Here is a 27,681-nt window from a genome sequence, read left to right on the forward strand (position 1 = left end):
AGGCCGGCAGTGGGGACTCCGTCGAAAAATCGATTTTCCGTAGGGCATAAGGGCGCGGGGAGGAGGCGAGGGCAAGGGAGAAGTACGGAGACGAAATTCGGGAAAATCCGCAGAGTGAGAACGGGAGAAAGAGAAAGGAGGAGGGTGATAGGGAAGAGGGAAAGAGAAAGAGATTGGTTTCTAGCCCGTTCCGATGTCGCTCGTGTGGGTGAGTGTGGCCGACTCGTGTGGTAGGGGGTTTAGACCGTCGACGGGGTGAGGGGAGAAATAATTAATGTGCGACCGTACCTCTCCCCTCGCGGTACAGGGCACCCTTCCCCCCTTCCACAGTCTTGTACCGCTACGCTTAGCTGCCATTGTGCCGAGACGCCACTTCCGAAGCATCAAATTCAATTCTTCGATTTCGTACCGCCACGAAATTCCTTGCGAAAAGATTTCGTAAATCGGGGGGAACCTGAAGGGGATACGGCCTATTGCGCTGCCGGCGGCCCAATAAAGCCCGCCAATATTATTCCTCGTGTACGATCTCGAAGAACGTATATTCTTCCTTGTACATCTTTGAATTCCACGGAGGTTAGGTTAGGACATTGCTTCCGTGGATATCGGCCGATCGCCCGCCTTGCAAGCTAGACACGATCTTTCATCGCGCGTTTTAGTCCGCGAGTTGATCGCGTTACCGGTGGTGCCTACTGTGTTGTGACCGCGTCCTTCGTTCCTTTGGAACGGTCGTTCCATCGAAATTAGAGGGAAACACGATGCCCCGGTGCATATGAACGGGAATGCCCGAACGGAGATTTTGGTAACCCAGTTATTTTTATTCCGGCGAATATTTTCTATCGCTTTCAAATCACGTCATTGCGAAACCCTCTCGCACACATTCGCGTACGATTCTTTGGTAGTGTTTTTTTCCTACCAAATCTCGTTCGTCGTTATTGTTGAAATCGATCCAATTATAAAATCAACCAGATTAATCGAAGTTATTAATAAATATTTGTGTGTGTGTGTGTGTTTTTTTTTTTTTTATAGAGTTTCTGCATTTCGAAGAATGGAAGCCATGGATTTGGACGGGGATGCGGTGGTGGACTTGAGTGTTAGGTGAATTATAAGAAAAATACTTTTTTTTTATTCATGTTTTTCCAACTGTATCCAACCAGTTGATCATAATATTCTATAAAGGTACATTGTTAAAAACTGTGTCAATTTAAAATTGCTGTTGTTTACGTCATTCTGATTATGAAATGAGGCTATTTTACACTCTAGTTATCAACAATAGAAGTATGCAATGCATTATAATATTTGCTGATAATATCATTTTTAGTAATACAAGTTTCCTTATCAGTTATGGCAAATAGTAGTTTTTCTATGTAAATTCATTTGAACTTCTTCCTGTTTTCCATGTTTCAATGTATATTTATTTACATATTCAATTTATGGTATTACACTATTTCTTTTGTTCAATTAAAATTATATATATATATATATTTTTCTTTACCTCATAATACATTATGGTTCCAGCAGCAGTGGCAGGAGAAATTCTCCATCGATCACTGTTAACTCTGGTGATGTAGGAGGTCCACTGGATTTAGGCATACATTTGTCAGCAAGTTCTAACGTGGATAACAACATGCCTGAAGCGCGTAACATTCAAAATGCAGCAAGAGGCATATTGGCCCCAAAATCTGGGGACGATAGAAAAACACGCCGTAATCTTAGACCTAGGATTGAAATAAGTTACGCAGAGACTCCTGATGAACGTAGAATAAATGGTTACGTGAATGGAAATGCAGACAGTGATGAAGGTTAACGATAAAAATAACAAATTTATTTATAGTTTCGATACTAAGGTTCAGTAGAATCACACGTATACCCATATTACATTTTTATAAATACTTAACAGATATTTTGTGCAGATTATATCGTATGACTAACAGAAGTTGAAATTAATGTTTATCAGGTGATATGCCCCCACTGCCACCGATAAAAGAGTTGTCATCGGATGAATTAGCCGAACGCGAAAGGACACTTAGAAAATTAAGGGAGGAACTTAGATCTGAGGAAATGAAATTGGTGTTGTTAAAGAAGTTAAGGCAATCTCAACAATTGAAGGAGAATATTGCTGCTGTACCCAAAGTACCCAGTAAATTACCTCCACCAGTTCCGGTACAACAAGCTGCTCATAGGTAAAAGATTACAATACATTTTATATTTGTAGTTATTGGAATAATGCGTTTGTTTTTTTAGTCTTAGGACAGCAAAAGCACCACCACCTTTACTTAGAGGACAACCTGCGCCAAGTAGGAGCAGTAGTTTACATGCTCCTCCACCTGGAATGTTATTACCACCTACAGTTGGTCGAAGCCCTACTTCTAGTACTGGAATGCCACCTAACATGGTCATACCGCAACCACCTCATCCTAGCAGGGGCAGACCACCAAGCGCGACACCAAATGTATCAAATTATCATGCACCAGCAGACAGAACTGAGAGGTCCACTAAAGATCCTACTCCCTCGCCGGCACATCAAGTAAGTAAGGTACAATTCGCCCGATATTTTTTTTAATAAATTTATTATTCAAACTGTTATACTTGTTTACATTATTTGTAAACTATGTAAATAACCGTGAATTGTGTTTTTGTAAACACAAAGCTGCTTGTTGGATCTCAAGAAAATAAAACCACCGCATCCTTAAGCACACCTGTGATTTCAGAACAGGTATATCCACCAGTAAAAGTATATGTACAGTCTCTTGCCAGTCTAATTCTTTATTAAACATTGTACCATCTTTCTTTGGCCTTCCTTAATAATATTACTATTTGTGCTCTATTTAACCCTCTTATCTTCCATCTTCTCCTTCCTGTGTATTGCATTTATTATAACACTGCTACTTTACTTTATAGAGAACTTATTTACAACGCATCTCATTCAATGTACGTGTATGTACCTAATGTTCGATTTTGAAATTGTAGGAAAGACCAAGGGATGATAATCAAACACCCGCGCAACGTCAAGCGGCTGCTAAATTGGCTTTGAGAAAGCAACTGGAAAAAACGTTATTACAAATACCACCTCCGAAACCTCCGCCACCAGAGATGCACTTTGTACCAAATCCTTCTAACACGGAGTTTATATATTTGGTCGGCTTAGAGCACGTAGTTGATTTTATCACTAAAGAGCCTGCCATTCCACCACCTCCGGAACCGTTCGAGTGCACTCAATGTAAAACGGACTTTACACCTGTATGGAAGTGGGAGAAGCCGGTGACTGGTGGCAAAAAAGAAGGTCCGAGAGGACAGCATGCAACTTTCCAGAGACCTCCGGCAGGTCGTGATCCTAGAGTCATATGTGAACACTGTGTAACGACGAACGTTAAGAAGGCTCTTAAAGCAGAGCATACTAATCGGTAGGTCCTGTTCGTATTCATGAAAGATTGTAAGTAGATATTTTCTAACGCGTACCGATACATTTCCAGGTTAAAAACGGCGTTCGTGAAAGCATTACAACAGGAACAAGAGATAGAACAAAGGTTGGCACAAGCAGCTTGTCCAAGTCCAGATCCACCAGCTCCAAAACCAGTTCCTAAAGCAGCTACTCCTACAAGAAGAGTAGCAACACCACCAGCCCCTCCACCGCAAGTACCACCAGCGCCGACGCTAGCACCAACTCCACCAGCCCCTAAACTACAAGAGCATCCTTTGGTTAAATTAGCAGAGAGTGGAAAGTTTGGTCCACATCATGCTGCTGCTGCAGCTGCTTTACAGCAACAGTTACTCAGAGGTATGCCCGTAATTGTCCTTTATCGAAACAATTTATCGTAACTCGTTGTTCTTTAACGAACGTTAATGAATTTTTGATTTCAGAACTGGCAAAAAATCCTGTACCAGGTCTACCACCTCATCAACCTCTTCCCGCTCATATGATGCCACCGTTTACCTCAATATTGTATCCTTATCAGCTAGCAATGGCGCAGGCCGGCGGTAAGGGACTCGCTGAATTACAACGACAAGCGGCAGATTTGCAACGCCAATATTTGCTTGACATGATCCCGTCGCAAGCGTCTCAAGCGCAAGGCAATCAAGCTCCGCCACGGGCCCACCCGCATAATTGGAAAACGTAACCAGACGCATTTAGAGATCGTACAGTAAATGCAAATAAATGAAATTGCAGAGCTGTGTTAGAGGAATATCGAGAAGCAAGGATACTCGCATTCATTTTTCCACGACGTCGTACTAAAGGGGAAAATATTGTAATGGAATGTGACAGTCACGTCTTCAGGGCAGTTTATAGGATAATGTACCAATCGTACGAGATTGGTATCTTTTATTATAAAGTGAAGCTCAAATCGGAAAACAATGGACAGACTGTATTTCCTGTATCATTGTGAGGAAGGATTACTTGGATCATCATTTGTGAATACGCATTGACGTGTGAGTGTGAATTTATTGTTACCCGAAGGTTTCACCGTCTCGGAGAACCTAAGCTTTCAGTTACGATACATGTTTACCATCGTTTGTTTTGTGCTTCAAAACGAAAGAAACGGAAGAAAGAAAGAATATTTGCAACCAATGAAAACCAGACGGGGGAAAAAAAAAGAAAAAGATGATCGATGTAATTGGTTTTTAACAACGGTATCTGTTTTCTTCTTGCATCGGTATCGAACGATACCCCAACGGAAAATAGATAAATAATGTCAATCGATTGGAGTAAAGTGCATAATGATTTTTGGATGCACCTGAACGAATATAATTGCTTCAATTATAACATTATATACGTACACGTATAAAGAACCAAGTGGACATTTATAAGGCACTAAGGACAGTAATGAGTGTTACGTGATTTATAAATTGGTTGATTAACGATATAGTAGTGATAAACGAGGAGAGAAAAAAAGGCGTGCGCGCGCGCTTCAACGCAGCAGCGAAGCAAATGATAAAATGGTGGGATCTTTTTAGGCCCTTTTATATAGTTAAGCCGACCTTTGTCGCTGGTTTTGAATGATTTTTGCAACCATCGGCGGTACCTGTACTCTGTGTATATCTCTTTATTTTCTTCAAACTGTGAGTATTTTTAAGACGATTATAACAAGGAAAGAGTTGTAGGCTACGATAAGAAACAAAACGAAAAGAAAAAGAAAAAAAAAGAAAGAAAAACGATGATCTTTATAATGAAAGTGTGTGTCAGTGATAGTCAGGCAAATGAATGTGGGAGTGATAGTAATGTTTTTTGTCGGTACAAGATAGGATACGTATTCAGCGTGTTTTTTAAACTAGAGTGACACGAGTGTCATTCGCGCACAAATCGTAGAAATTTCGTAATAAGTCGTTGGTTCGTATAAGAGGCGCAGAATGTATTTAAAACAAAGATTTTTCCGGCGATGAAGATTTAAATTAAACGAAAGGAAATACATATATTAAATATGTATATATAATATATATACAGATATATATATGTTATATATATATGTAACACAAGAAAAAAGAAAAAAAAAAGAGATATGAAAGAACGAAAACCTGTCGATTAGGGTGTAAAATTTAAGCGCGATTGATTTACATGTGTCACATCGATGTAAAAGTATTTAAAGAATTTAACAGGTCGTATGTATCCGAAGTTTCTTCTGAAAAAAAAAAAAAGAAAAGAAAACGATCAAGTTGGCAACACGCCGAATTTTTACGAAATCCTCTCTCAAAGAAAAGGAAAGCAAAAAAAAATAACGTATCTGCACTCACAAGAGTTAAAATATCTCCGGCACACGTCCCAGCAATACTTATTACAAAAACCCCCCACTAAATAATCTGATTTCATTGATTCCGGCTAAACCGATCTTGGTCACATTTCCGAATCACTAAATATATAGTTACTGTAGTCTTGATATTTCTCGGTATATGATACAAGTTAATAAACTAAAATAGCATAATCATCTCTCTATCTCTCTTTCTATCTCTCTCTCTCTCTCTCTCTCTCTCTCTTCTCTTTGTACTACGTGGATAGATTTTGAGCTCATACTTGAATAATACATGTAACACCGTAGTAAGTCTACGATCGCATAATAGATCAAGATCTGTGTTTTTTGTGTAAGAGAATCGAAATAATGTCATTGTCAAACGTCATTGTTGCCAGGTCGCGCTACCTACCGCTGTCATCCACCTTAATCGTTAACACGATTCGCTGGTATTTATTCGTTGATCGGTAAAAATAAGGGAGAGCATGGCCTCTTAACGCATAACCTACATATTTATGGGGATTACTCCGTTCAATTTTTAGTCATTCGATTATAAAGCGACAGTGTTTGTCCGTTGCATTTGATCAGCGGTAGGTGCGGTGTTAACCTTGATAGATTTTCGTATTTATTTTGTAATAATTGCGTTTGTTCACCAGCCTCCCTTATTTCGTGCGAAATATCGTTCTTTCAAAGATGAATAAAGCGAAGCGTGCAATTTAGGCTTTCCTTAATTGTAAGGAAACGTAGAGGAAAATGGTGTACCACCGCGAAGATCGGAAATTCTATGTTAGACTCCGAAAAATGAAGGCAAATGGCGGGAGACTGCTCCCCCTACATTTTTTTCTTAAGAGAAGCCTCAGTTGCACGCAGGTGTACCCATCACTCATACTCGACTGCCTCGAATTCGCGTAAGATTCGAAAGAAAGAAAACAATCGCTAAGTTTCTTCCTATCTTCCTTTCTAGTCTTGTCTTTCATCTCTGCGTGGTGCTGTTTACGAACTGAACCGCTCTCAAGTGCGAAACTTAATAATTTTATAAATAAAAATAGACAGTCTTATCGTTGCAAATTCGACAATGCAGGACGGTAGTGTGAAAACAGGGATCGAAGTTATAATTTCACACGGCTAAAGCAATACCTCGAAATTTGTGAAACAATATTTTCGAAAGTACTTGGAAACAAAATTGATATTTCGTGAGGAGCGCAGAACACGAACTATAACGAAAAATAGTAAAAGAAAAGAAAATCAATACTCGGATCAAGTCTCGAATGTTGTTCAACGGAAAAAAATAAGAAGAACAAGAATTTTACGTCCAAAAATGTTCGTACACCGTATCTTAAGTCTGGCTACCTGAGAATCTCTCTGCCCCCTATTCCCTACATCCACAAATTTTCTAGGATTAGTAGCTAAAAAGTACAGATATACCGAATACTCTGGAGACTACACGAATAAAGCTTAATCAATGATTGTATTACGAGTGATGATTTATTTGTGTTCTCAGAAACGTTGTTTCTCTGTTGTATACATATATACCATACGTACGTGTGCGTGTTCTTATTGCGTAACACCGTTCACAGAGAAAAATGTTTATCTTTGCCTAACTGTAAAGGATAACTTTCAACCGAGGAAATGAACCTTTGTAAACGATCGATCAATGGATTTTTGCGTATTGAAAAAAAAAAAAAAAGAAGAAGAAGAAGAAGAAAGAAAGGAAATTGAACTGCCTGCGTGTTACATCCGGTCCGTCACGTACAAGGTTCGAACGTTCATTTTCGTTTTTAAGTGTAATCGTTAAGATACGAGCGAGGGATTATGCCTGCGATCGTTAGTCTTTAGAAGGTACTATTAATTTTTTTACTATGTTTGTAAATTGACCTAAAGAACGCTCAAGAATTCATCATTACAAACTCTTAAACATTCTTTCTGTTCTTTGTTCTTTCATTTTATTCAGTTCTCGATGGCGTTTCACAGTGTCGTTGTAGATTAAATGAAAAAACAAATTGAAGTTACATACGTTGATCGACACACGACCTACACGGGGTCTTCGACGTTTCACAAAGTCAGGTACAAATTTATCGCGGCATCTTAGTTCCTGGCTGTCTGACGAAATAGCGGAGAAAAAGAAAATAAACGACACGGGGACCAGTTTAGCGAGTCGAAAGATAAGTACTATATTTAGAAACTCGATGTAAAACTTTCAACTTATGCAAGATAGCGATTGAGTGTTAGGCTACTCGAGGTAACTCGGTCTGTTACGTGCACACACGCGGACCACCAGGGGTTTTCTTTTTAATTGACATTTTTAAGAAGAACATTTCCATTCAGAGCGAACGAGACGCCGCGATAATGTTTTCAGAAGTGAAAGAAGAAAAAAAAAGATTAACCATTTGTCTATTCGGTAAAAGTCCAATTCGTTTGGCAGTCAAAAGCAACACCTGATTCGAGAGTAATGTATGATATGAAAAAATGAAACTGATGTGTCTATAAAATGATTTGTGTTCGTTAATTGGTAGAAATTTTATTTGATTATGATCATTTTCATTCCAGCAAAGTTCGTCTTAATACATTGACAACTGGTAAAGTTTCAGTTTTCAAAATTAATTAAAATCTCGTTAATTAATATAAGGTAATGCCAGTTGTCAATGCATCGAAGGTACTGCACCTCTATCCGTGCACTGTACGTACAGTCTCGCGCAACGAGGCTCATTAGTTAAGGGGAGAGAACATTCCACCACTCTCTGCAAGCTCCACTCCCCACCATTTCCCTTAACCGAAAGAAACCCGTTGCACTGGGTGTACAAGCAATCGAAGAGGTAAAATACACTTTCGTTCATCACTGCCTCCTCTGCGGCTCAAAGTTCAACAAACATAGTTGTCCCATTATTTTTTTTTTTTTTTCTTTTTAATCCTTGATTTGTATCCTTTTTCGAGTACCATAAGAAACGACAATTTTCTCGACTAACGTTAATTCTGCTTCTTTTCGTTAGGCTCGATCAGACATTTCTTGAAGTGCTTCGAGCAGAATGGGTACAACGAGGGATGATCGCAGGTTCTGCAAGCCGCGGCAAGATGAGAACAGCAACGTAAGCTTTCACGGCAACAGGATGCCCATAATTCAGGACCAGCTGCCGCACAATTGTAACAGTAACAGTCGCCTGAAAATAAAAGAAGTGACGGCGCACAGGTGAAACTTGTGACCGGTCCAATTAATCTTCCGTTTTATTAGCTGATGTCGCGAAATTTCTTTTTTTTTTTTTTTTCTGAGGCCAGAGGGTTAAGACTTACAATTCCTCTATTTGACTTTTACTGTAGATTACGCTTATTCTTTCTCCCTGGAGAATACTATCCATCGCGATTCCGTTACACGCGTACGCTTGCATCACTCGCGGGACACTTGATGCCGTACGTTAAGCGCAACGAGCGTAATGTTAAAGAGGAAGAAAGAGGAGCATAGCAAAGGTGATGCATATCGAGTGTCGTGTACGCCGCACGTGCGGATTTTTCATCTTGGAACTGGTCTAGAATCGAGGCGCGCCACTAATCTTTCAGATGCTTCAACAATCGCATTCTTTTATTTTTTTATCTTTTTTTTTTTGAAGTATTATCCTTTGTACTTTCTCTAGAATTTGTATTCTTGAAAATTCACTGCGCGAATCTCGAATACCAATCGTTTAACCGTTTAAAATTCTGTAGGAAACTCTGGTTGCTCGTTTTGTGAATTTTAGGGGAAACTGATGAGCCGAGAATCGTTCCGAAGCCATCAATAGTGAAAGTATGTCGTGAAGCAACATCTCCAACGAAGGGTTAGTATTTATATTCGCATCTTCAAGGCAAATTGTCGTTCCAGGAAATTTGATTTATTATCGAGTCCCACTAAATCACATCGAATGGTAAATTACAAGACGCGATGCATTCAGTCTCCATTCATTTCACTGATTAATGGCGGTATGCATTTACCTCTAATGTATGTTTCAATTATTTTTTAAGAGAATTATCGTTCGATGGAGCAACGAAACTGGACTGAAATCGGTTCTGGTGAAAGTTTACCGTCAAATGAATATCCTTCAACCGCGAAGGGGTTAATATTACGTCGCGAAAGAGAATCGGAAGATCACCTGTTAAGGTAGTCTTCAGAACACTAATGAAGCCATTAAGAGTGTCTCTTATGCAAGTTGAGCAAAAGTGTTAAAGATACGAATGTTGGTATCACGCTATTTAACGCTATTATTTATAGAAATTTGTATTCAAAATTAAGTTAACTTCAGTCGATGGATTAACATTCTCGCACGCGATGCAATGCATTTAACGTGGGCAAACAATGTCTGGGAGCGGCTATGTCAAGGTTACCATCACTATTGTGTACAAGAAAGGATTGTTTTATCACGACGTTGAGAAGCGGAAGGAGAAGGCAGAAATGCAAATTTTGAAGATCTAGAATTATTACCTTGAGGACAGTCGACGGACCTCCTCGCCTCGGCTCTTCTGCACTCGAGACCCTCCTCGCCTTTCGGACAGGACGTGAAAGACTCCTCGATCGAATTTTCACCGAGTATCGCGTTTATCTAAAAGCATCGCTAATTAATAGACGTCGAGTTAACGATACAAGCGCAAGAAATTATTAATTTCTCTCGGATAGGAGAACTTATAAATTGTCAATGTTATCGTTTTAAACGAGGTATTATAAAAGCATTATTAGAATTATTAAAAGGAAAATTACTACGTTCGTGTTGTTATTACGGTATTAAGATCGTGTAACCGTTCCAGAACAGTGCGTGCACGTACGTTCTTCGATTACAATTTTTATTATGTAACACAGAGTGCCGGTACTTTTAACAGCGAATTGTTTACGCTCGTCCTTTGGTGGTCCAACAAGTACCAGATCATTTTTTTTTTTTTTACCTTATATGGAAACACGTAACAATTATCTTGTATCTCTAAAAACTTGCAATAATTTTAAATTACTTATATAATTAATTCTTGTTTTTCGTTTGAAATCATCGAGACAACCGATTTTAATTGATCAAAGAACAGTTGCACTCTCGCGTAGAAATTTCCTTTTAATCACTTTCGAATGTAATAGCGTGGGTTCTGGAATAGTATTGGTGTTTTTATTTTATTTTCGAAGCTCACTCGTTTGAACGCTCCGGGTTTCGAAAACATTTTCACCAGTTTCGCCAACGCGTTCTCCTCGGTCACGCTGGTGACATTTTCCTCGCATCGGTAACCGGTGAACAGCAACAGGAACGAGAAAAGTAACAACGAAACGCGAGAACACATCGCCGTGTTGTTGGTGAACACGCGCGACGAAAAAAGCTCGCACCTCTATAACCGGATAATTTGAAATCGCGACTGGTGGCCAGGTACCGGGGAAGCGCATCGGTTCGACTTCTCCGTCGTTTTACTTTCTGGAGGGGATATCCCACATCGCGACACAGACGTGTGCCAGGGATAACCGTTTGATTTCGAGGTCGCAATCAATCGGGAAAGCTCGCACAACCGCGAAATTATCGCCGTCGAAGGTTACTTAATTACGTTTTAAGAAATTCGCCACGGAATTATAACCATAGACTGAAATAAAATCACTATTAATAATAATATTAAAATTATTACCCCAACCGCCTTCCTAAAATTAAAGAAATTAAAAGAAAAGGAAACAGCGCATCATTAACATTTGGCGCGCAATATACAAGGTATTCGACAACAGGTGGGCAAAATTTTAAGGGGTGATTCTAGGGATCAAAATAAGACGAAAATCAAGAATAACGAAATAGCGTTTGCGGCTTTGTTTTCCAGTAATTAACGTTTAAAAATTCCAGTAAAAAGCGCCTGAAACCTGCAACCCGCCTAGCACCGACGTCTGAGCATCAGGTATGCAGGGGTCGGTACACTCGATACTGCTCCGATTCTTGATTATGACTGTACCGACCCCTGCAGACCTGACGTTCAGTCGTCGGTGCTGGGCGGGTTGCAGGTTTCAGGCGCTTTTTACTCGAATTTTTAAACGTTAATTACTGGAAAACAAAGCCGTAAACGCTATTTCGTTATTCTTGATTTTCGTCTCATTTTGATCCCTAGAATCACCCCTTAAAATTTTGCCCACCTGTCGTCGAACACACTGAATTATTCGAAGATTAATGATGATACGCGTGCATACAGCTAGTATAACATGCTTTGAATCTTTTTCTAATGAAAAATTAAGTCGAAAATGGAATCATATTTTGTCATATGAGGTTTCGTTTCTGAGTAAATCCATTTTAAAAATGTCTACATCTTAAAAAGACTGCCATTGCGCGGGAAAACAAGTTGGCGCCATCTACTGGTTTATGCTAAAAGTGAGCTGTTTTATTTCGTCGGTAAGGAGCGCAAAAATGACTTCTTGTCAATACCAGGGGGCACTTTTTACAGTTTTCTTCATTATCTACTGGTAAAAAGTAGAACTATATAAGTATTGCGTAATAGAACATCGAGATGGCGCTTCCGGTACCATTTTAAAAAGCGCGTGTTTATGAAATAAAAAATTATGATTTGTACGTTACTTTCAGCTTGTTGAACCCAATCTTTCTCAGTAATATGACACTTTTACTGTAGTATAAGTTAATTATTTGTAAAAGAAGCACTTAGCTGATACAGACTACGTCTGTGAAAATGCGTGCGTAAAATACTCGTAAGGAGGCGCACTATATTTATAGCTAGAGATAAATATATATCCTGGCAATCTTCCAAATTACCAAACGTACTGGTCCGAGACAAGTAACGGTCTAACCCTTGTAATAGCAGCATCGTGTCAGTGCTATTAGTGACGTCTATCGACATTGCGATTGTCGTGGACAACGAGGCACCAAAAAGAAAAAGAAAAACTTAAAAAATTAGTGCGAACACAAATTAGGGAAAGATGTAAACGATCCCACGGGTTATCGGCTGAGGGACACTTTGAGCAAATTTACTTTCCCGGCAAAGTGAATCGTTTATTCGCTGTAGTTGTTTAATATGAAATCGGTTAGCTTATTTTGCTTCTTCAAGATGGAGGGTGGATATCCGAACGTCTTGTATAATTATTGCTAACGAAGTTAAACTTATATCGCACCCCTGTACCTGATTGAATAGCAATCAAGTGAGTATACGTCAATCGATATGGAATTTTTTTTCTTCTCTCCTCAAATATAGAATTTTACCCATTGAGGATGACTGGATAATTTTATAGATTGGAAAATTTAGCGTTACCAGAGAATATACGTAGATTATTCATTCTATTCTAGGTTTCCCTACATATTACTACTATCTATAAAGCACTGTTTCAAGTCAATTTTCATTTATCCCTTGCCAAGTATTTCACGATTTGCAGTAAGCCAAGCGATTCGCTAAGTCTCGCCTAATTTTCTTACGAAACTTTATTCACTTATTAATTCAAGGTTTCATTTTTAGGTAGATCCTATCAAGCCCTTTAGTTCTTGTTAGACTCAGGCCTGGTAGGGTATAACGACGCTCCATGTGATACCCTGTACAAGATATGCTTTGTCGGAAATCGTTCAGCTATTCGATTTCCGGTCCCGTGTATTTTCCACGAAACGCGTATACGGTGGTACGAAACTTACCAGGATCTCTGTCAATGTATCTTCGTCGTACTACCATCTTGTATCTAATATTTCGTGTGTCATATATGTCATGCTGAAATGGTAGATGACATTAAGGGTGGTTTTCTTAAAAATTTATAAAAGGCACGGAAGAACTTAGAACTTCGCGTGTTTCATATTTTTTAAAAAAGCTATTCTTAAAGTTACCTATTGTTTTGAAACCAGCAGGATAATCTCACCCTCTCAATGTATGGCATATCTGTGTAAATAACGAGCCTCTGTGACTTCTATTTCTACAAACACAATCGTTTTACACGGCCACTCCTCTTGTAAACTGACACCGTATTTAACCTATGGCGTTGTACGCACCCGACTTATAATATCATTATGTACAATGGTGTACCGTTACAATAGACATATAAGTTAACTAATGTCTGAATGTTTGTCACGAATGTTATCTCTTGTCTTTACACGTAGAATGCACCACATGTATTCGTCGAAGAAAGGAGACCCTCTCTGCCCCCTCGGTTTCCATCCTCAAGTGCGGTGGCCGACCCGCTGCAAACGATGCTTCAGGTATCATTTTTTTTATGGATGTAGAAGGCACATGAAATTGTGTTCTGTGATCATAAATTCAATATAAGGCTATTTGGTGCAATTATAACTTTGTTTCTTTTGTTTTTAGGGATTATAAGGAACACGGGGGTAAGAAGGATAACTTAAGGGATATTACATCGTCCACGCCTAGCCTTTCGTTTGAACAATCTTCGGGAAGGTACGACTGCCTTCAGGGTCACTAACGATCATCACCAAATGATGCAAAGCTAAATTAAAGAATAAAATTTATTAATTGTATTCAGAATACAATAGACTCTCGTTATATTGCCGCGGTGGAAGAGTAGTACTAGTAAGATCAAATCCCTCACGTGGCAATATAACGAGCATCTACTGTAACTGCGTCTATTGAACTGAAATTAAACTAATTCATTAGGTCTGCAGAGAATGGTAAAAGGGTATGGTCGTCGGCGACGAACCTAGCAAAAGATGATTTCAAAGGAAGCTCAGAATCGTCGCCGGCAGCAGCCGGCTGGACATCGCTTATGGATCTTTCTGCCATCGATAAAGAAGAAGAAAGATTAAATGGTGATTATTTGAAAGTAATACTTTTGAAATAACATCTTTTTTTCTTATTAAATTATTATCTTGTAGCAAGGAGGCCAACGAAATTACAGATCAGAGAGGTCATAGCCAACAGAGGTGGGGGTAGTTCTGAAAATGATGTTGAGTTTATAATTCAGGTAAATTGAAAGATTATTACAGAAATACTATTTTACGAAATATTTGAGATAAGAATCTTTCACTGCCCTTTATTGTGACTTGATCAAATCTAAATTTCCTAACATTTCTACAGTATTTAGTTTAATTGTGAACAGCTTCTATTACAGCAGCAGATTTGAATCCAGAAATCAAGAGACCCTGAAACTTCCTTTATCACTCCCAATATTTATTATTGGTCTAATTCCATTTACCTTGAAACTTTACTCCCTCAAGGTGTTCATGTTAAAAAAGTGATAGCAAAGAAACGGACCTCCTTTGTCTACGAATGTATCTCGTAAATTGCTGTTTCTCTATTCAGGTGAAAAAGTCGAAGATCGGTTCATCGAAAAGCGCGATACAAAATGAGGATCACCTTATGGAAAAGGAAGAGACGACGGAGAAAGTAATGATACCAAACATCTGCATCCCATTTGCTCAATTTTTCTTTCCATCGCTGATTTCTTTTTTAAATTGCGCTGAACGTCATGCAGGACACTGTACTGAAGATTTGATTCGTTTAAATAACTAACACTCCAAGTATCCATTATTGGATATTTCCCTGCTGTACAAAAAAGCTATTGTTACATATAGTACTTTATCTTTGCATTAACATCTTTTATCCATCCATGTAAATTGCTGAGGAACGCAACATCTTAATTATATGTATAAAGTATCCTTATGTTTGAAGATGAAACAGCTAATTGAAGTTGATTACAATTATATTATATTATTAAGTGCCAGCTGATGTAGCAATATGTAATGCTAGAAAATAGATGCAAGTGGCAAAGCTGAGAGTAGAAATTGAAATAGATATTAATAAAATAAAATATAATCAATGTATGATCTTCAGAGCGAGATGGACCGTCTAAGGGCACAATTGGTCGAGCTGCAAGCGAGATGCGAGAAAGCTGAAAAAGAGAAAAGCGAAATCTTGATGAGAAGATTAACAACCATGGAAACCATATCTAACAAAGCGTCGTCGAATGAATTACAGAAACTTCAGAAGAAGAACGAAGGTATTACAGTTTTTCAAAGTCCACCGAGGGCTGGACGTGTTAACTGATGAAATTTTATTGATATTTAGCGTTGATGCAAGAGAAAACAAACCTAATGAGCAAGGTAAAAGAGTTGGAGAAAGAAACAGGCTCAAAGTTGTTTAGGGGCGACAGAGATAGAGAAAAGGAAGAACTAAGATCAAAATTAAAGGCAGCTGAAAATTTATGCGAAACTTTGATGGATGAAAATGAAGACATGAAGAAGGAAATTCGTCAACTGGAGGAAGAGATATATGAATTACAGGATACTTTTAGGTAATCCAGATACTCATTCGCTGACGCATGTTCATTTGGCTTATGTGTTTCTTTTTTAATTTATGAGATTGTCTTCATTGGTGTAACTAGGATATTTGGATGGGGTGGGTCAGTCTCACCCTGGCCCTTACCTAGTTACGCAAATGATTGTCTTATACGTAAGAATTTTCACAATTCTATTGCCTTTCCTTGAAACATGTGAAGCTGCTGTAGAGGATCTAGATTGAAAGCAAAAAAAAAAAATTCGATTTAACACCCTGTGATCTTACCATGGATCAAGAAATTGATGATTTAAAAAAAAGAAAGAGAGCAAGCATTCTACTAACTGGTTTGTCTGAATTTAAATTAATAACCAAACGAATAAAGAAATTTAATTTCCACAACGGCGAATTACGACTCGCTCTCGTGTGATTTTTCTTTATGTTAATAACATACACGTGCTTGAATTGCCACTGATCTTTTTACAAAACGATAACGAGACTATGAAGGGAGTCGATAACAACGAATATCCACTTACTGCGACAAAATCAAAATTGATCATGAATCTCTTTAAAAGAAAAATCGAATTTTTTTCCTCAATCAGAATTTAAAGGTAGCTTATGTCGAAGGGAAGACTTTAAAGAGTTAACAAAGATTTTTTAGCAACACAAGCTGTCTGAATTGTTGCAGGACGACGATTTGGACGGAAGACATCAACAAGACTGCATTGCTTTTCGCCAAAGCTGCACTGAACGCGTGGATGTTTGATCACTTGGTAAACCAGTTCCTCTGGCTATTAATTAAATATCTTAACACATTGACTGTCATCAGAGTCACCAATGGATTTCCCATCCATGGTTCCTTATGAACATGTTGACAGTCAACATGTTAATTGTACTTGTATCAAAAGCAAAATAAACTAAAGAGGAACCGCGTTTTTAAAGAGAGCAGTACGTGGAATAAAATACTGTCGTCGAACCCTTTCAATCTTTACACACAATTTCATGCTTTTCTCTGTCAAACCGCTTCCATTTGAGTCTCTAATATGAATGCAAATTAATTAACAAAGGTAATTATATAATGTACAGTGACTTGAAAGTACACTGTAGCTTACTTATGGTTCTCTTACTAAAAAACTTCCAATTCTTCTGTTTTGATGATTAATCAGATCAGTAGGTATGTGATATGAAGATATTTGATTTTATCAAGGGATGAGCAAGCAGACGAATATGTTCGTCTTCGGAAGAGCTTGGAACAGTCTAATAAGAACTGTCGAATATTGTCGTTCAAGCTAAGAAAAGTCGAGAGAAAGGTGGAGGAACTGGAGAGTGAGAAAAGCGGTCTGGAAAAGAAATATGATGAGGTAATCAATACTCTGTGAAGCTTCTAAAACTCGCAATCATCGATGATAAAAGATTGTTCGTATTAGGTGAAAAAGGTTGAAGAAACGCTGAAGAAGGTCAAGGGCGAGTTCCAAGGTAGACCTCAGAAGAAAGCAACGGATTTGACGAGCAAAGTGCAGCTTAAAAAAATGGTGGAGGAAATGGAGAAAGAAATAGGTTGAATAAAAAGAGTTATATAAATAAATTTACTTCGCGAAGAACCACGGAATAATGAAGTTAGTTTTCAGGGGACCTGATGACCATTTTCACAAACATCTCTGATGGCAAAGATGTGGACGTTCAAGAGTTGAAATCCAAAGACAGTTATATTAAATATGATAAGCTTATGAAAGAGTACGAGCTGCTTAAAGAAAAGCTAGACAACGTCACCAAGGAATTATCAAACGAGAAAGAGAAGAAGAGGACGCAATCAGGCTCCAAAGCTGAAGACAAAAATACTGATCTTCAAAACAGTAAGCTACTATTCAGATCTAAACAAGCTGATATTTGAAGCTTCTACTATGTACTTGTTCTATTATTATTCAGTAAAAAAGAAATTAGATGAAGCTGTGAACATGAGGGAAACCGAAAGAAAGGCATGGGACCAGGAGAAAACAGCATTGTCTGAGGAAAAGGAGAAGCTGAAATCGAAGCTACTTTCATTGTCTGCAGAAAAGCTCAAAGTGTACAATGAAGTCGTTCAATTAAAGAAGGATTTAGAGACAGCCAAATCGTCAGAAAAGGAAGGCGAGAAAATGGAGAAGACGATAAACGAGCTGAAGAGAGAATTATCCCAAGAACGAGAGAAGAACAAGAAATTGCAGGACGATTTGTCTGCCTACACTGAAAGGGAATCAAAAATGACTCAATCAATGACGTCTGTGAGTGTCGTTGAAATAGTTAATTGTATAAATTTTATAAAATAAAATTATCTTTTTAGGTGGAACAAACGAAGAGCAAACTCGATGCTGAGGTGAAACGTCTGAAAAAAGAACTGGAGAATGCAAAATCCTCCAACTCCACAAAAATAAACAACCTGACCACAGAATTGTCTGAGCTAAAGAAAGAAAAAGAGAAACTGTTGTCTCAAATTGATCAAGAGAAACAATCCAAAGAAGCTGAGGTGTCCATGCTGAAGAAGAAAGTCAATTCATTGGAAAAGACTGGATTAAACGCAAAGAGAATGAACGAAATGAGGCAAACGTATAATGAGAAGATTTTGAGTAAGTTGTTTTACTATGATACGAAGAAACAAGTCAGAATGATCTACATATATCAGGTAACAGTGGCTTATATTTCAGATTTGGAGGACGAGCTGAAGAAGGGTGAACAGGAGTATAATAATTTAAATGAGAAGTACATTGAACTTGGAAAATTGAAAACGCAGTTTGAGGCTGATAACGAAGCACTCAATAAGTAATTAATCTTCCAATCTTTATCAATTTAATTTTAAGAAAAGATGACATTTTACTTTTCTATTACTTACAGCAAATTACGAGAACAAAACACTGAATTAATTAATATTCGCAAGGAGCTAGAAACACTAAGGCAGACCGTCAAATTGAAGGAAAGCGAATGGCGGTCCGAGAAAGGCGTTTTGCAAGTAAGAATTCACATTGTACGAAATATTTTTAAATAGAGCGTTAAAATTACATGTAGAAATATTTTTCAGAATAAATTAAAGGAAAGTGAGTTGCCAAACAGAGCCATGATAACAGATCTGAATAACGACATAAGCAATTTGAAGAAAGAGAACAATACTTTAGTAACGCGATTGGAAGATTTAAGGAAAGCGGTAAGTAAAATTGTTACTAGAAAATGATTATATTTTTTAAAAATTTATATTTCGTAGAATGACGATCTCTCTGACAAGCTTAAAGACTATGAAGCAGTGTCAAAAATTCATCAAGCAATAACGCCTGATACTAATGCACTGGAGTCAGAAATTAGGAAACTGAAGAATGCTTTAGAAAACATGGAAAAAGCTAAGAAAGCTGATTTGGCACAATGCAAGATGAGATACGAGCACCGAATCACGGCTATTAATGACGAGATTCAAACTATTCAAAATCAATTATCACGATACAAACGTGAACGCGACACTTACAAACATATGTTGGAGGGTGCTCAGAAAACAATTGGAGAACTGAAGTCTAATAGAGGCAGATTAGCGTCTAATGCGTCTTCTGGAAAGTCTGATGAGGTTTGTTATTTACTATAATGAATAGTAGCAATATTAATATAAGAGTATACTTTTTTTTTCATAGGAAGAAGAAATGTCTGGTGCCAGCAGACTGATTCTGGAAAGACAGATCAACAGTCTGGAAGATGAACTGTCTGAAACAAGATTAGAGACATCTAGATTGAAAGCAGAATTAGTATCAGAAAAATCAGCTAGTCATGTTAAAGTGTCTGAATTGCAATCACGAATCAACGAGGTAAAACTGTAAACGCCTGGTTCTTCAGGTTTTAAAATATTTCATTTTCTTTCGATATTACAGCTGGAGGAGGAACGAATGATCGCCAGTGGCAGGACAAAGATCCCAGGATTAAAAGTTCGCATGGAACTGGCTTGGCAGAAAGAACGGGAGGAACATCAGAGATTGTTACAAGAAACAGCTACACTGGCTAGGGATTTGAGACAAACCCTGTTTGAAGTATGTATTAAGTTAAAGCCATCCTCGCTGATATTTAAAATTAAAATTTTTCTCTACAGATTGAGAGAGAACGTTCCAAAGAACGACTGGAAAACAAGAGACGACAGGATCAATTGAAGAAGGTATACGATGAAGAGAAGGAAGAGAGCAAGAAGAAATTGCTGGAGGTAGATATTCATTAAAAAATGATGTGAAAGGTTTAAAAATTAATGTATTTCTTCCTACAGTTGCAATGTGATTTACTGGAATTAAGAGACGCCCACGCAAAACTAAGGACCAGTAACGAAAAGATGAGGCGAGAAAAGGAACGACACGAGAGGGAAAGAGAAGAACTAAAAGATGCTATCTTCAAGAAGAGTAAACAAGAACAAACTGAACTAAGAAATATTAATGTGCTGTTGCAACAAGTCAATGATTTAATGAAATTCTTCCCTGAGTTGAATGGCATAGCTGAAAATGGAAATTCCAGTACTTACACACCTACACCACCCAGACGATTAAAGGTACATTACATTAAAATAATTAGTTATTATTCATAAAATACATCATCTATTTTGATACTTTAAAGGGACCAAAATCAAGAGAATCATCGCCAATGTTGGACGCAAAGGGTGACATAAGAGGTATGATCATCATTATTCCTTCATTTAGATGATTTAAATCAATGATTGTATTGAATATCCAGGTTCAAATTCACAACTTGGCGAAAGAACAGAGAAATTGGAATACACTATTAAAAAGCTGATGGATGTGGCAAAGGAGTTGAAGGAATCAAAGAAAGCAGCTGATGAAACTAATGCTACAAGGCTAAAGAAACTCAGCAAAAGGTGAAGATTAATATGATTAATTATATTTTGACTAGATTTAATCAATGATTATTATACACTATCAGATCAACATCCGTTGAGAGTGATCCAGGCAAAGGAATAACAACAGCTCGTTCAAAACCACGTTTGAAGAGAAAGAGCTTGTCTTTGGAACAGACGACCGCACGAAACGAGGAAGTATGCACGGAACAAAGTTGTATATAATGTAAAAATTATATCAGATAGAATATTTAATTTATGATTGGTTGTAGTCACGTATTTGGGGCACTGATAGCAACATGTCCAGCTTGCAATCGTTGGAAGGCTCGGAAGTTGATGGACGAACGCTTAGTTTACAGAGAGATTCTAGTGTCGACAGGTATTTCAATATCTGTAACATATTTAAGAATATATCTATTAATTTTCGATAATTTTTAGTCGTCTCTCCACTGGTTCCACGAAGAGCGAGATGTTAGAACGAGAGAAGAAACACGGTAAAGGAATAATAAAAAAGCTTACAACAAAATTAACTAAATCAGCCAGCGTAGACGATCCAAACGTTTCCATGGACCTCTCTCTTCAGGTACACAGATCATAAATCATTGTTTTTTACAATTGTAAAATTAATGATTCTTGTTTATAGACCTCGGGATCCGAAACTAGTATCACGGAGAAGACTGAAAAGAAAAATCTGAAGAAGAAATTAACGGATATTTTCAAACGAGGTTCGAGAGGCAGCAGGTATGGTTTGGTTTAAATAAAAATAAAAATTTAAACGAAGGGGACTTTGAAAAGAATGCTATTTTTTAAACAATACAATAATCAGTCGAATAATCAACTAAGATTTAATATTAATATTATGATATAAGTATGTACAAATTAGAGAATGAAAATGAAATTGTCACTGACAAAATAATTTTGTTTCTCTATTTTCAGTGTAGAGAAGAAAACTGGCACCTCAAGTCAAAGTAGACCAGTATCAAGAAACTCCACAACATCAGACAAATGATTAAATTACAAATTTATGGTACCTTGCTGAATCATTGCTCTCTGCTAGCATTAGCGATTTTAAATGTACAATTACAACAAATGGTACTGCAATTAAAAAAGAAAGAGATTGCTCAGTTACGTGTATCGGAGCATATACAAAAAGATAATACTTCCTCTACCAATATCTTCTTTCTTTATTACTGTCCCCATCACGGACCACGTTTTTCCTTCTTCGATTTCCGCTTGTGTTTCGAGCTCTTCTGCTCTTTGTGTTTATGTTTCTTCTTCTCCTTCTTCGACTTCTTCACTTTTGTTCGCTCCACCCACACACCGGTTACCTTAGAATCTGTTTTGGGTTTTGGTACAACAACACTTCTGAACACGGGTTTAAAAGTTTGTGAACTGGACGCCTCTGGTTCAGGAGGAGCTTCATTCTTAAGTAGTCTTGAAGGAAGCGCAGGTCCGTACATATCAGGCAACAACTGAACCTCTGGAGGATTTGAACCGGTATCGCTAATCTGTTTGCTTCCTGAATCAGTGTCAGATACCGTGATTACATCTACCTCTTTCTTTGTTTCACTTGATTGCGTACTGGATCTAGGATCAGCAACTAAACTATCAAGATCCACCTTGGCGAAAATTCCCCGAGGTGGAGAGGTGTTTCTGTTTACATTCACCTCGCTTGGAACTTTACCGATTAGGACCGACTTCACCACCTCGCTATCCACGCTTTCTTCTGGCTCTGAATCAGACTCTTCATCACTGCTACTTAAGAAAATTGCTTTGAAAAGATCTTTCTTCTCTTCCGATTTACTTTTCGTTATACTATCATTCTCTACATCTTTGGCTTGTTCATCTGGAATCTCTGTAGTTGAATCAAACTTGTTGCCTAAATTTTCTTTGACTTCAGTAGCTCTGGGAAATGTTTCTTGGACTTCTTTGCCAAAAACTTTCTCGTAAGAAGCTTCAAAATTTCTCATTTTTTCAGTTACAGGCTCTATTGCTTGTTGACTATTAACAGGAATATCTTTATTGGACTTTATATCTACATTTGTGTTATTAATAACGCTATCTTCTTTTGATGGAGCAGTGCTTTCAAGAGTTTCCTTTGACACGGTGTCAGTAGCTCTCAAAAATTTCGTAGAATTGCTCCAATCTATGGAATCAAAGATTGAAAATTTCGCTGTTTTCTTTTGCATCTCTGGTGGAGCACAGCCACCCTGTGGCTCAGGGATATTAAATCTTTTGCAAACGATACTCGCAGGTTTCCATTCTATGCGCTCTCTAGTTAATTTACCAAACATTTTCATCTTTACAGCTTGTTTCAACTCATTATCTTGTTCATTTTTTGCTGAAGAAGCATCCGAACTCACAGACTCAGAAGCATGTGTAAATTTACTGGTGACATATTCGTTTGTTGACTTTACAAATAATTTAGCTGCTTGCTCAAATTCAACCCGTTCGTGTTCCCTGTCCCATTCTGTCATCGATAATGACTGTATACTTTCGAGTTTATCCTTTTCACCTTTATCCGAGAAAACTAAATATTGCTCGAAACGTCTTTGTTTATCAGGATCAGATAAAAATGGTTTCATCGTGCTCTTGTTTATGGAACTATCTTCGATTAAGTTATTTGTGCCACTTTGTTCCTCTGAAGCTGAAAAGGAATCTTTAAACTCCTCTAGATTCTTCAAACTTCCCTCAGAATCTTTACCAAGACCAACGGTGCCTCCCTTAACAAAACTTTGTGCATTCAATTTATCCATCCATGAAGTAGCTGCTTTAACTCGCTGATTTTCCTCTCTCTGCCTTTCCTCTGTTCGTTGCTTCCCATGTAAATTTAACACTTTAGTAATGATATTAGAGGCGACCGATGGGACTGAATTTGGGTAAGATTCTGATAATTTTTTAGAACTAGGAGTTTCCTCCAGTATCCTAGCCCTATCCTCAGCTGTAAGTTCTTTACGTTTTCCGTTCTCAATTGCACGAGGAATGTTATCAGTCGGTGGATAGAATCTACTTTTTCTAACTGCGTGCATCGGCACGAAATCCTTGGGTAACTCTGGTGGTGGAAAGATCTTCTTGTGTTGCAATTTAGCGCTTGCCAATGCAAAACCTTCTAAACAATTATCATTTTTCAAACTGTTATCGCTAGACCATCTCGTCTTCGTTTTACGTTCAGGACCGAGCGAAAAATCGTAACGCGACATGTCCTCCCTCTCGTATATGTCTTCGTCGTCGGCCTCAAATGCACCAACTCCAAATGCTTGTCCATGGATTGATAACTTTTTATTTTTATCCTGAACACTGAATGCGGGAGTATCAAATAAATTTACATGACCAGAAAGTATGGTTCTTCTATCCAAACCACTGTATCCTATGCCAAAGTAATTATCTTTTGGATTGCACCTATAAAAGAGTTATTATTATTGTTTATTATTTATCAAAGTCATATTATGGAAACGTGGAGTTCACCTAAATGGTTCATAATCATCAGGAGCAAATGTAACATCTTCGTGATCATCTTCTGAATCTTCAGAGCTACTTTCTGAGTTTGCCTTCTTGGAATCTTGTTGCAATACTTTCATTTTTGCATTCCTTCTTTTTATTTTAGCCTTTTCTTTTTTTGTAACTCTAGATCCTATACCTTGACCCGGTCTCCATCCCATTTTCTTCAGTAACATAATGCCAACCGTCTCTCTGTTACATTATATGTTGGTTAATGATTAAAATTAATACTTCATAATACTTCATAATACTTACTTCACAGGTTTCAAAAGGTCCTTCAGTACTGGAGTACCAGGAATAGGACCACTGCTCTCACGATTTATTCTCTCTCTTTTAACACCTCTGTGCCCATGGTCAGTATAATCACTGGTAGCACAAATACCCTTTGGTGCAATTCCAAATTGCCCTGTATCTTCTTCATCCATGAAATCTTCTGGACATTGGGTAATGCCTCCTGCTTTGCTACTTCTGGAAGACTTGAAGTGCTGTGGCCTCCAGCCATCTCTTGTGCCAACAGTATTAAAGTATCCAGCAGAGAAACCTCCAGTAAATGCTCCATGGAATCTACGTCTACCTTGTGCATCATACGCGCATTGTTCTTCAATTGTTACAGGTTTCTTCCTTGGTAAATTGTCTACAAAAAATCCATGTCAGAATGTAACAATTTTATGATTAACTTTTAATATTTATATCTCTTTAATTACCTTCATCTAAAGGATCAAGAGGAACTCCAAAGGAAACATAGTTTTCATCCTCAGAATCACTCATTTTTGTAATATATAATAATTATCATTTAAAGATAAATAACATTGAAAATCTCTTCTTATTTTATACAAGTGTCAAAAAGAGTACATTTGAGGTTACAAGGTGCATATTAAAATAGTATTTTCCTCTTTGACTGAATATCAGTAAACCATCTACTTAAACAGATTTTGTTTGTATTTGAATTAAGTTAAATCTTGACAAAGTATAAATCGAAGAAAGTACCTTAAAAACATGGAAATGATAAATAAATCAAGAACTGTGTTATTTGTAATTTCTTCGTTTTAGAGAATTAATGGTGCTTGTGTTGGTAATGGAGCTGCGAACCAATAATAATGTAGATGGTAGGAACTTTTTCTCTGAGATTGGTAGAAAAATATTTTTGGACGCAGTAGGGAATAATTTTGAACAAATTTACAGAAGTACGCAGAAGCATTTGCTGCAGTTAGTCAACAGAAAAGTATCCGGATAAGTACAAAACGATGGAACGTAATGAGAAGTTTTTAATTTGAAAAAAGGTCGTAATTACTGAAAGAATACGGGATAAGGAATAGATGGCGTGTGAAGTAATTTTTGATAAGATAGTGGAAGCGAACGCTTTCTTTGATTTGGAGCTGGTTTGAAGGATCGCACGACATTTGAAATGATAAATCAAATGTCGGAGGAAACGATCGCGACTGCACCTACCAGTGCAGAAAAACCGTCAAATCTAGACACGAAGCCACGAAAATTGAGTGTAAAAACGTTTGATTTCCTTTGGAAGCGTGATTCACGGCGTGAGAATATATTGAAAAAAGAAAACAACCAGAAGAAAAAAGATTTGATAGAAGGAAAAGTTATTGAATCCAAGACTAAAAATGCTCCTTCTAATAAAAGGTCTTTTAACGTCTTCAAGGGTATTAAAAGACACATGCAGATTAAGAAGCTGACAATACATGATTCCAAACAAAAAGTAAGTATACAAAAGCTTTAGTGGTATTTTCTATCTAACAGAAATATTTCCAGATGAAAGAAACATATAGTTTGCAGAATGATACAAACTGTGATTCATCAACACTTCAGCAGAATAAATGTACAGTTTCTGTTGAAGGGAGCACTTTATCAGATAATAAATGCGAAGATATTAAGAAAAATTCTGATATTTTGAACAGCAGCGAATCTTTAACTGCTACAGATGAATGTACTTTGTCACAAAATGAATGTACTTTGGACAATCTAAATGAAGCAGTAGAAGGTTGTTCTGATATTGAAACAAAAACAGAATCAGTACACGTGCAAGTTGTTGACAATTATCAATCAGATAATAATCATGAAACTATTCCTAATATGCATTATCTGTTCTCTAATAACAACACACTGCAAATAGAATCTGTAGTTGCTGAGGAGCATCAAGTTGAAAATATTGAAGAAATTTCAGAATCTAATATAAATAATGATAAAGCAAAGGTAAGCCTTACAGAAGAGCTGCTTAAATTAAGCAATTATGGATGGTATTGGGGACCAATATCAGGAACCGAAGCTGATGCCAAACTTATGTCCGAACCAGATGGTGCATTCTTAGTCAGGGACTCGTCAGATGATAGGTTTGTTCTTTTTATTGGAAGCATTTTTTAAATGACAACTTATGTACAATATTTTTAATATTTGTTTTCATACAGATACGTCCTGACGCTTAGTTTTAAATCATCTGGAAAATTGCTCCATGCTCGTATGGAACATAGCGGTGGTTTATTTTCTTTATGTAACCAAAGTGAAAGTGAGGGATTTAGTTCAGTAGCTGATTTAATTAACTATTCAATGAATTTTAGTCAGTCAGCAGTATTTTGTTATTCTCGGCCTAAATACCCTGGCCATCCATCGTTCCCTGTAAGATTAACCAAGCCAGTGAGCAGGTTTAATCAAGTTCGAAGCTTACAGTATCTTTGTCGTTTCGTTATACGTCAAAATACTAGATTGGATAATATTCATAAACTACCTTTACCAAAAACTATTAAGGGCTATATCGAAGAAGCACATTATTAATGCAAAAAGAAAAAAAAAAACGTGAAACGTACTATAATATCCGTGATACGAATTTTTACAGATTGAGATTATTGAATCATGTAAACTAGTTATTGCACAAAAATTTGATTTTGAAAGGTAAGAACAGATTAGATATGAGCATTTTTATTTTATAAAAACTGAAATACTCATTGTTGAATGTACAAGATATCTCCGTTTCTATAAAAGTTGATTGATATGGCTATATCAGTTTTATTTATATAGATAATGAGACTTATAGTTAAAATAATTTTAATTTGCATGAATTGTTTCATTATAAAATATGTTATATTCTTAAACATAATCAGAAGTTTAATCAACCTGTGAAGTACTTGGCTGTGTAAATACATTGTTTAGAATAAAACAATCTTCTGCTCAATTGAATGGTAAAGGTACAAGTTGATCTTCCCTTGTTTAATGGGGACAAAATTTTATGAAAGAAAGGGATCATATTGCCTTAATTACTGTAGTGTTGCAGGGTAATTGTTAAATATTATTAGATTTATATTTCTATCAGTTTATATCTTTATATATCTTGCACAAAAATAACTCATATTTATTGAGTTTGACTTCAATTGTACAGAATTTGTTAAAATATGGTACTAAAATAAATTAGATATGATTGTTAATTTAACTTAAATC

General features: G+C 37.2%; 5 protein-coding genes across 13 annotated transcripts; 3 read left to right on the forward strand and 2 right to left on the reverse strand.

The window, feature by feature from the left end:
* The first annotated feature begins 233 nt into the window (after positions 1 to 233).
* On the forward strand, positions 234 to 5,638 carry simj (transcriptional repressor p66-beta simjang). Of its 4 annotated transcripts, none has more exons than XM_034320209.2 (9): positions 234 to 799; positions 1,027 to 1,095; positions 1,519 to 1,799; positions 1,955 to 2,180; positions 2,242 to 2,533; positions 2,648 to 2,713; positions 2,968 to 3,401; positions 3,471 to 3,775; positions 3,859 to 5,638. In XM_034320209.2, the coding sequence occupies exons 2-9, from the start codon at positions 1,046 to 1,048 to the stop codon at positions 4,113 to 4,115; spliced, it is 1,911 nt and encodes a 636-aa protein (XP_034176100.1). In that variant the 5' UTR covers positions 234 to 799; positions 1,027 to 1,045; the 3' UTR covers positions 4,116 to 5,638. The 4 variants fall into 4 exon arrangements, with proteins under 4 accessions (XP_034176100.1, XP_034176126.1, XP_034176135.1 ...); XM_034320235.2 differs by having other exon boundaries at positions 2,242 to 2,524; XM_034320244.2 differs by lacking the exon at positions 2,648 to 2,713 and having other exon boundaries at positions 235 to 799.
* Positions 5,639 to 8,597: 2,959 nt separating this feature from the next.
* Positions 8,598 to 11,113, reverse strand: LOC117602530 (uncharacterized). The gene is made up of 3 exons (XM_034320691.2): positions 10,848 to 11,113; positions 10,162 to 10,279; positions 8,598 to 8,872 (listed from the first exon to the last, which is right to left on the reverse strand). Exons 1-3 carry the CDS (start codon positions 10,992 to 10,994, stop codon positions 8,682 to 8,684), a joined length of 456 nt encoding a protein of 151 aa, XP_034176582.1. The 5' UTR covers positions 10,995 to 11,113; the 3' UTR covers positions 8,598 to 8,681.
* A 1,337-nt stretch (positions 11,114 to 12,450) lies between these two features.
* Positions 12,451 to 21,813, forward strand: LOC117602280 (uncharacterized). 5 transcript variants are annotated; one of them, XM_034320107.2, is made up of 30 exons: positions 12,451 to 12,828; positions 12,974 to 13,058; positions 13,140 to 13,296; positions 13,766 to 13,864; positions 13,974 to 14,063; positions 14,280 to 14,431; positions 14,498 to 14,586; positions 14,925 to 15,008; positions 15,456 to 15,621; positions 15,690 to 15,915; positions 17,104 to 17,257; positions 17,324 to 17,453; positions 17,525 to 17,749; positions 17,823 to 18,157; positions 18,217 to 18,499; positions 18,563 to 18,692; positions 18,765 to 18,879; positions 18,949 to 19,071; positions 19,129 to 19,479; positions 19,544 to 19,714; positions 19,778 to 19,933; positions 19,993 to 20,100; positions 20,161 to 20,436; positions 20,502 to 20,556; positions 20,619 to 20,760; positions 20,826 to 20,937; positions 21,012 to 21,118; positions 21,178 to 21,322; positions 21,383 to 21,480; positions 21,676 to 21,813. In XM_034320107.2, the coding sequence occupies exons 4-30, from the start codon at positions 13,767 to 13,769 to the stop codon at positions 21,746 to 21,748; spliced, it is 4,194 nt and encodes a 1,397-aa protein (XP_034175998.2). In that variant the 5' UTR covers positions 12,451 to 12,828; positions 12,974 to 13,058; positions 13,140 to 13,296; position 13,766; the 3' UTR covers positions 21,749 to 21,813. The 5 variants fall into 5 exon arrangements, with proteins under 5 accessions (XP_034175998.2, XP_034175980.2, XP_034175988.2 ...); XM_034320089.2 differs by lacking the exon at positions 12,974 to 13,058; XM_034320113.2 differs by lacking the exon at positions 12,974 to 13,058 and having other exon boundaries at positions 12,452 to 12,828; positions 18,578 to 18,692.
* Positions 21,814 to 21,938: 125 nt separating this feature from the next.
* LOC117602326 (G patch domain-containing protein 1 homolog) lies at positions 21,939 to 25,280 on the reverse strand. The gene is made up of 4 exons (XM_034320197.2): positions 24,942 to 25,280; positions 24,493 to 24,871; positions 24,205 to 24,429; positions 21,939 to 24,138 (listed from the first exon to the last, which is right to left on the reverse strand). Exons 1-4 carry the CDS (start codon positions 25,003 to 25,005, stop codon positions 21,939 to 21,941), a joined length of 2,868 nt encoding a protein of 955 aa, XP_034176088.2. The 5' UTR covers positions 25,006 to 25,280.
* A 104-nt stretch (positions 25,281 to 25,384) lies between these two features.
* On the forward strand, positions 25,385 to 27,673 carry LOC117602408 (uncharacterized). 2 transcript variants are annotated; one of them, XM_034320386.2, is made up of 3 exons: positions 25,385 to 25,951; positions 26,029 to 26,582; positions 26,658 to 27,673. In XM_034320386.2, the coding sequence occupies exons 1-3, from the start codon at positions 25,643 to 25,645 to the stop codon at positions 27,019 to 27,021; spliced, it is 1,227 nt and encodes a 408-aa protein (XP_034176277.1). In that variant the 5' UTR covers positions 25,385 to 25,642; the 3' UTR covers positions 27,022 to 27,673. The 2 variants fall into 2 exon arrangements, with proteins under 2 accessions (XP_034176277.1, XP_034176268.1); XM_034320377.2 differs by having other exon boundaries at positions 25,386 to 25,951; positions 26,005 to 26,582.
* Positions 27,674 to 27,681: the final 8 nt, after the last annotated feature.

Source organism: Osmia lignaria, chromosome 9 (genome assembly GCF_051020975.1).
Source record: "Osmia lignaria lignaria isolate PbOS001 chromosome 9, iyOsmLign1, whole genome shotgun sequence".
Classification (NCBI taxonomy): domain Eukaryota; kingdom Metazoa; phylum Arthropoda; class Insecta; order Hymenoptera; family Megachilidae; genus Osmia; species Osmia lignaria.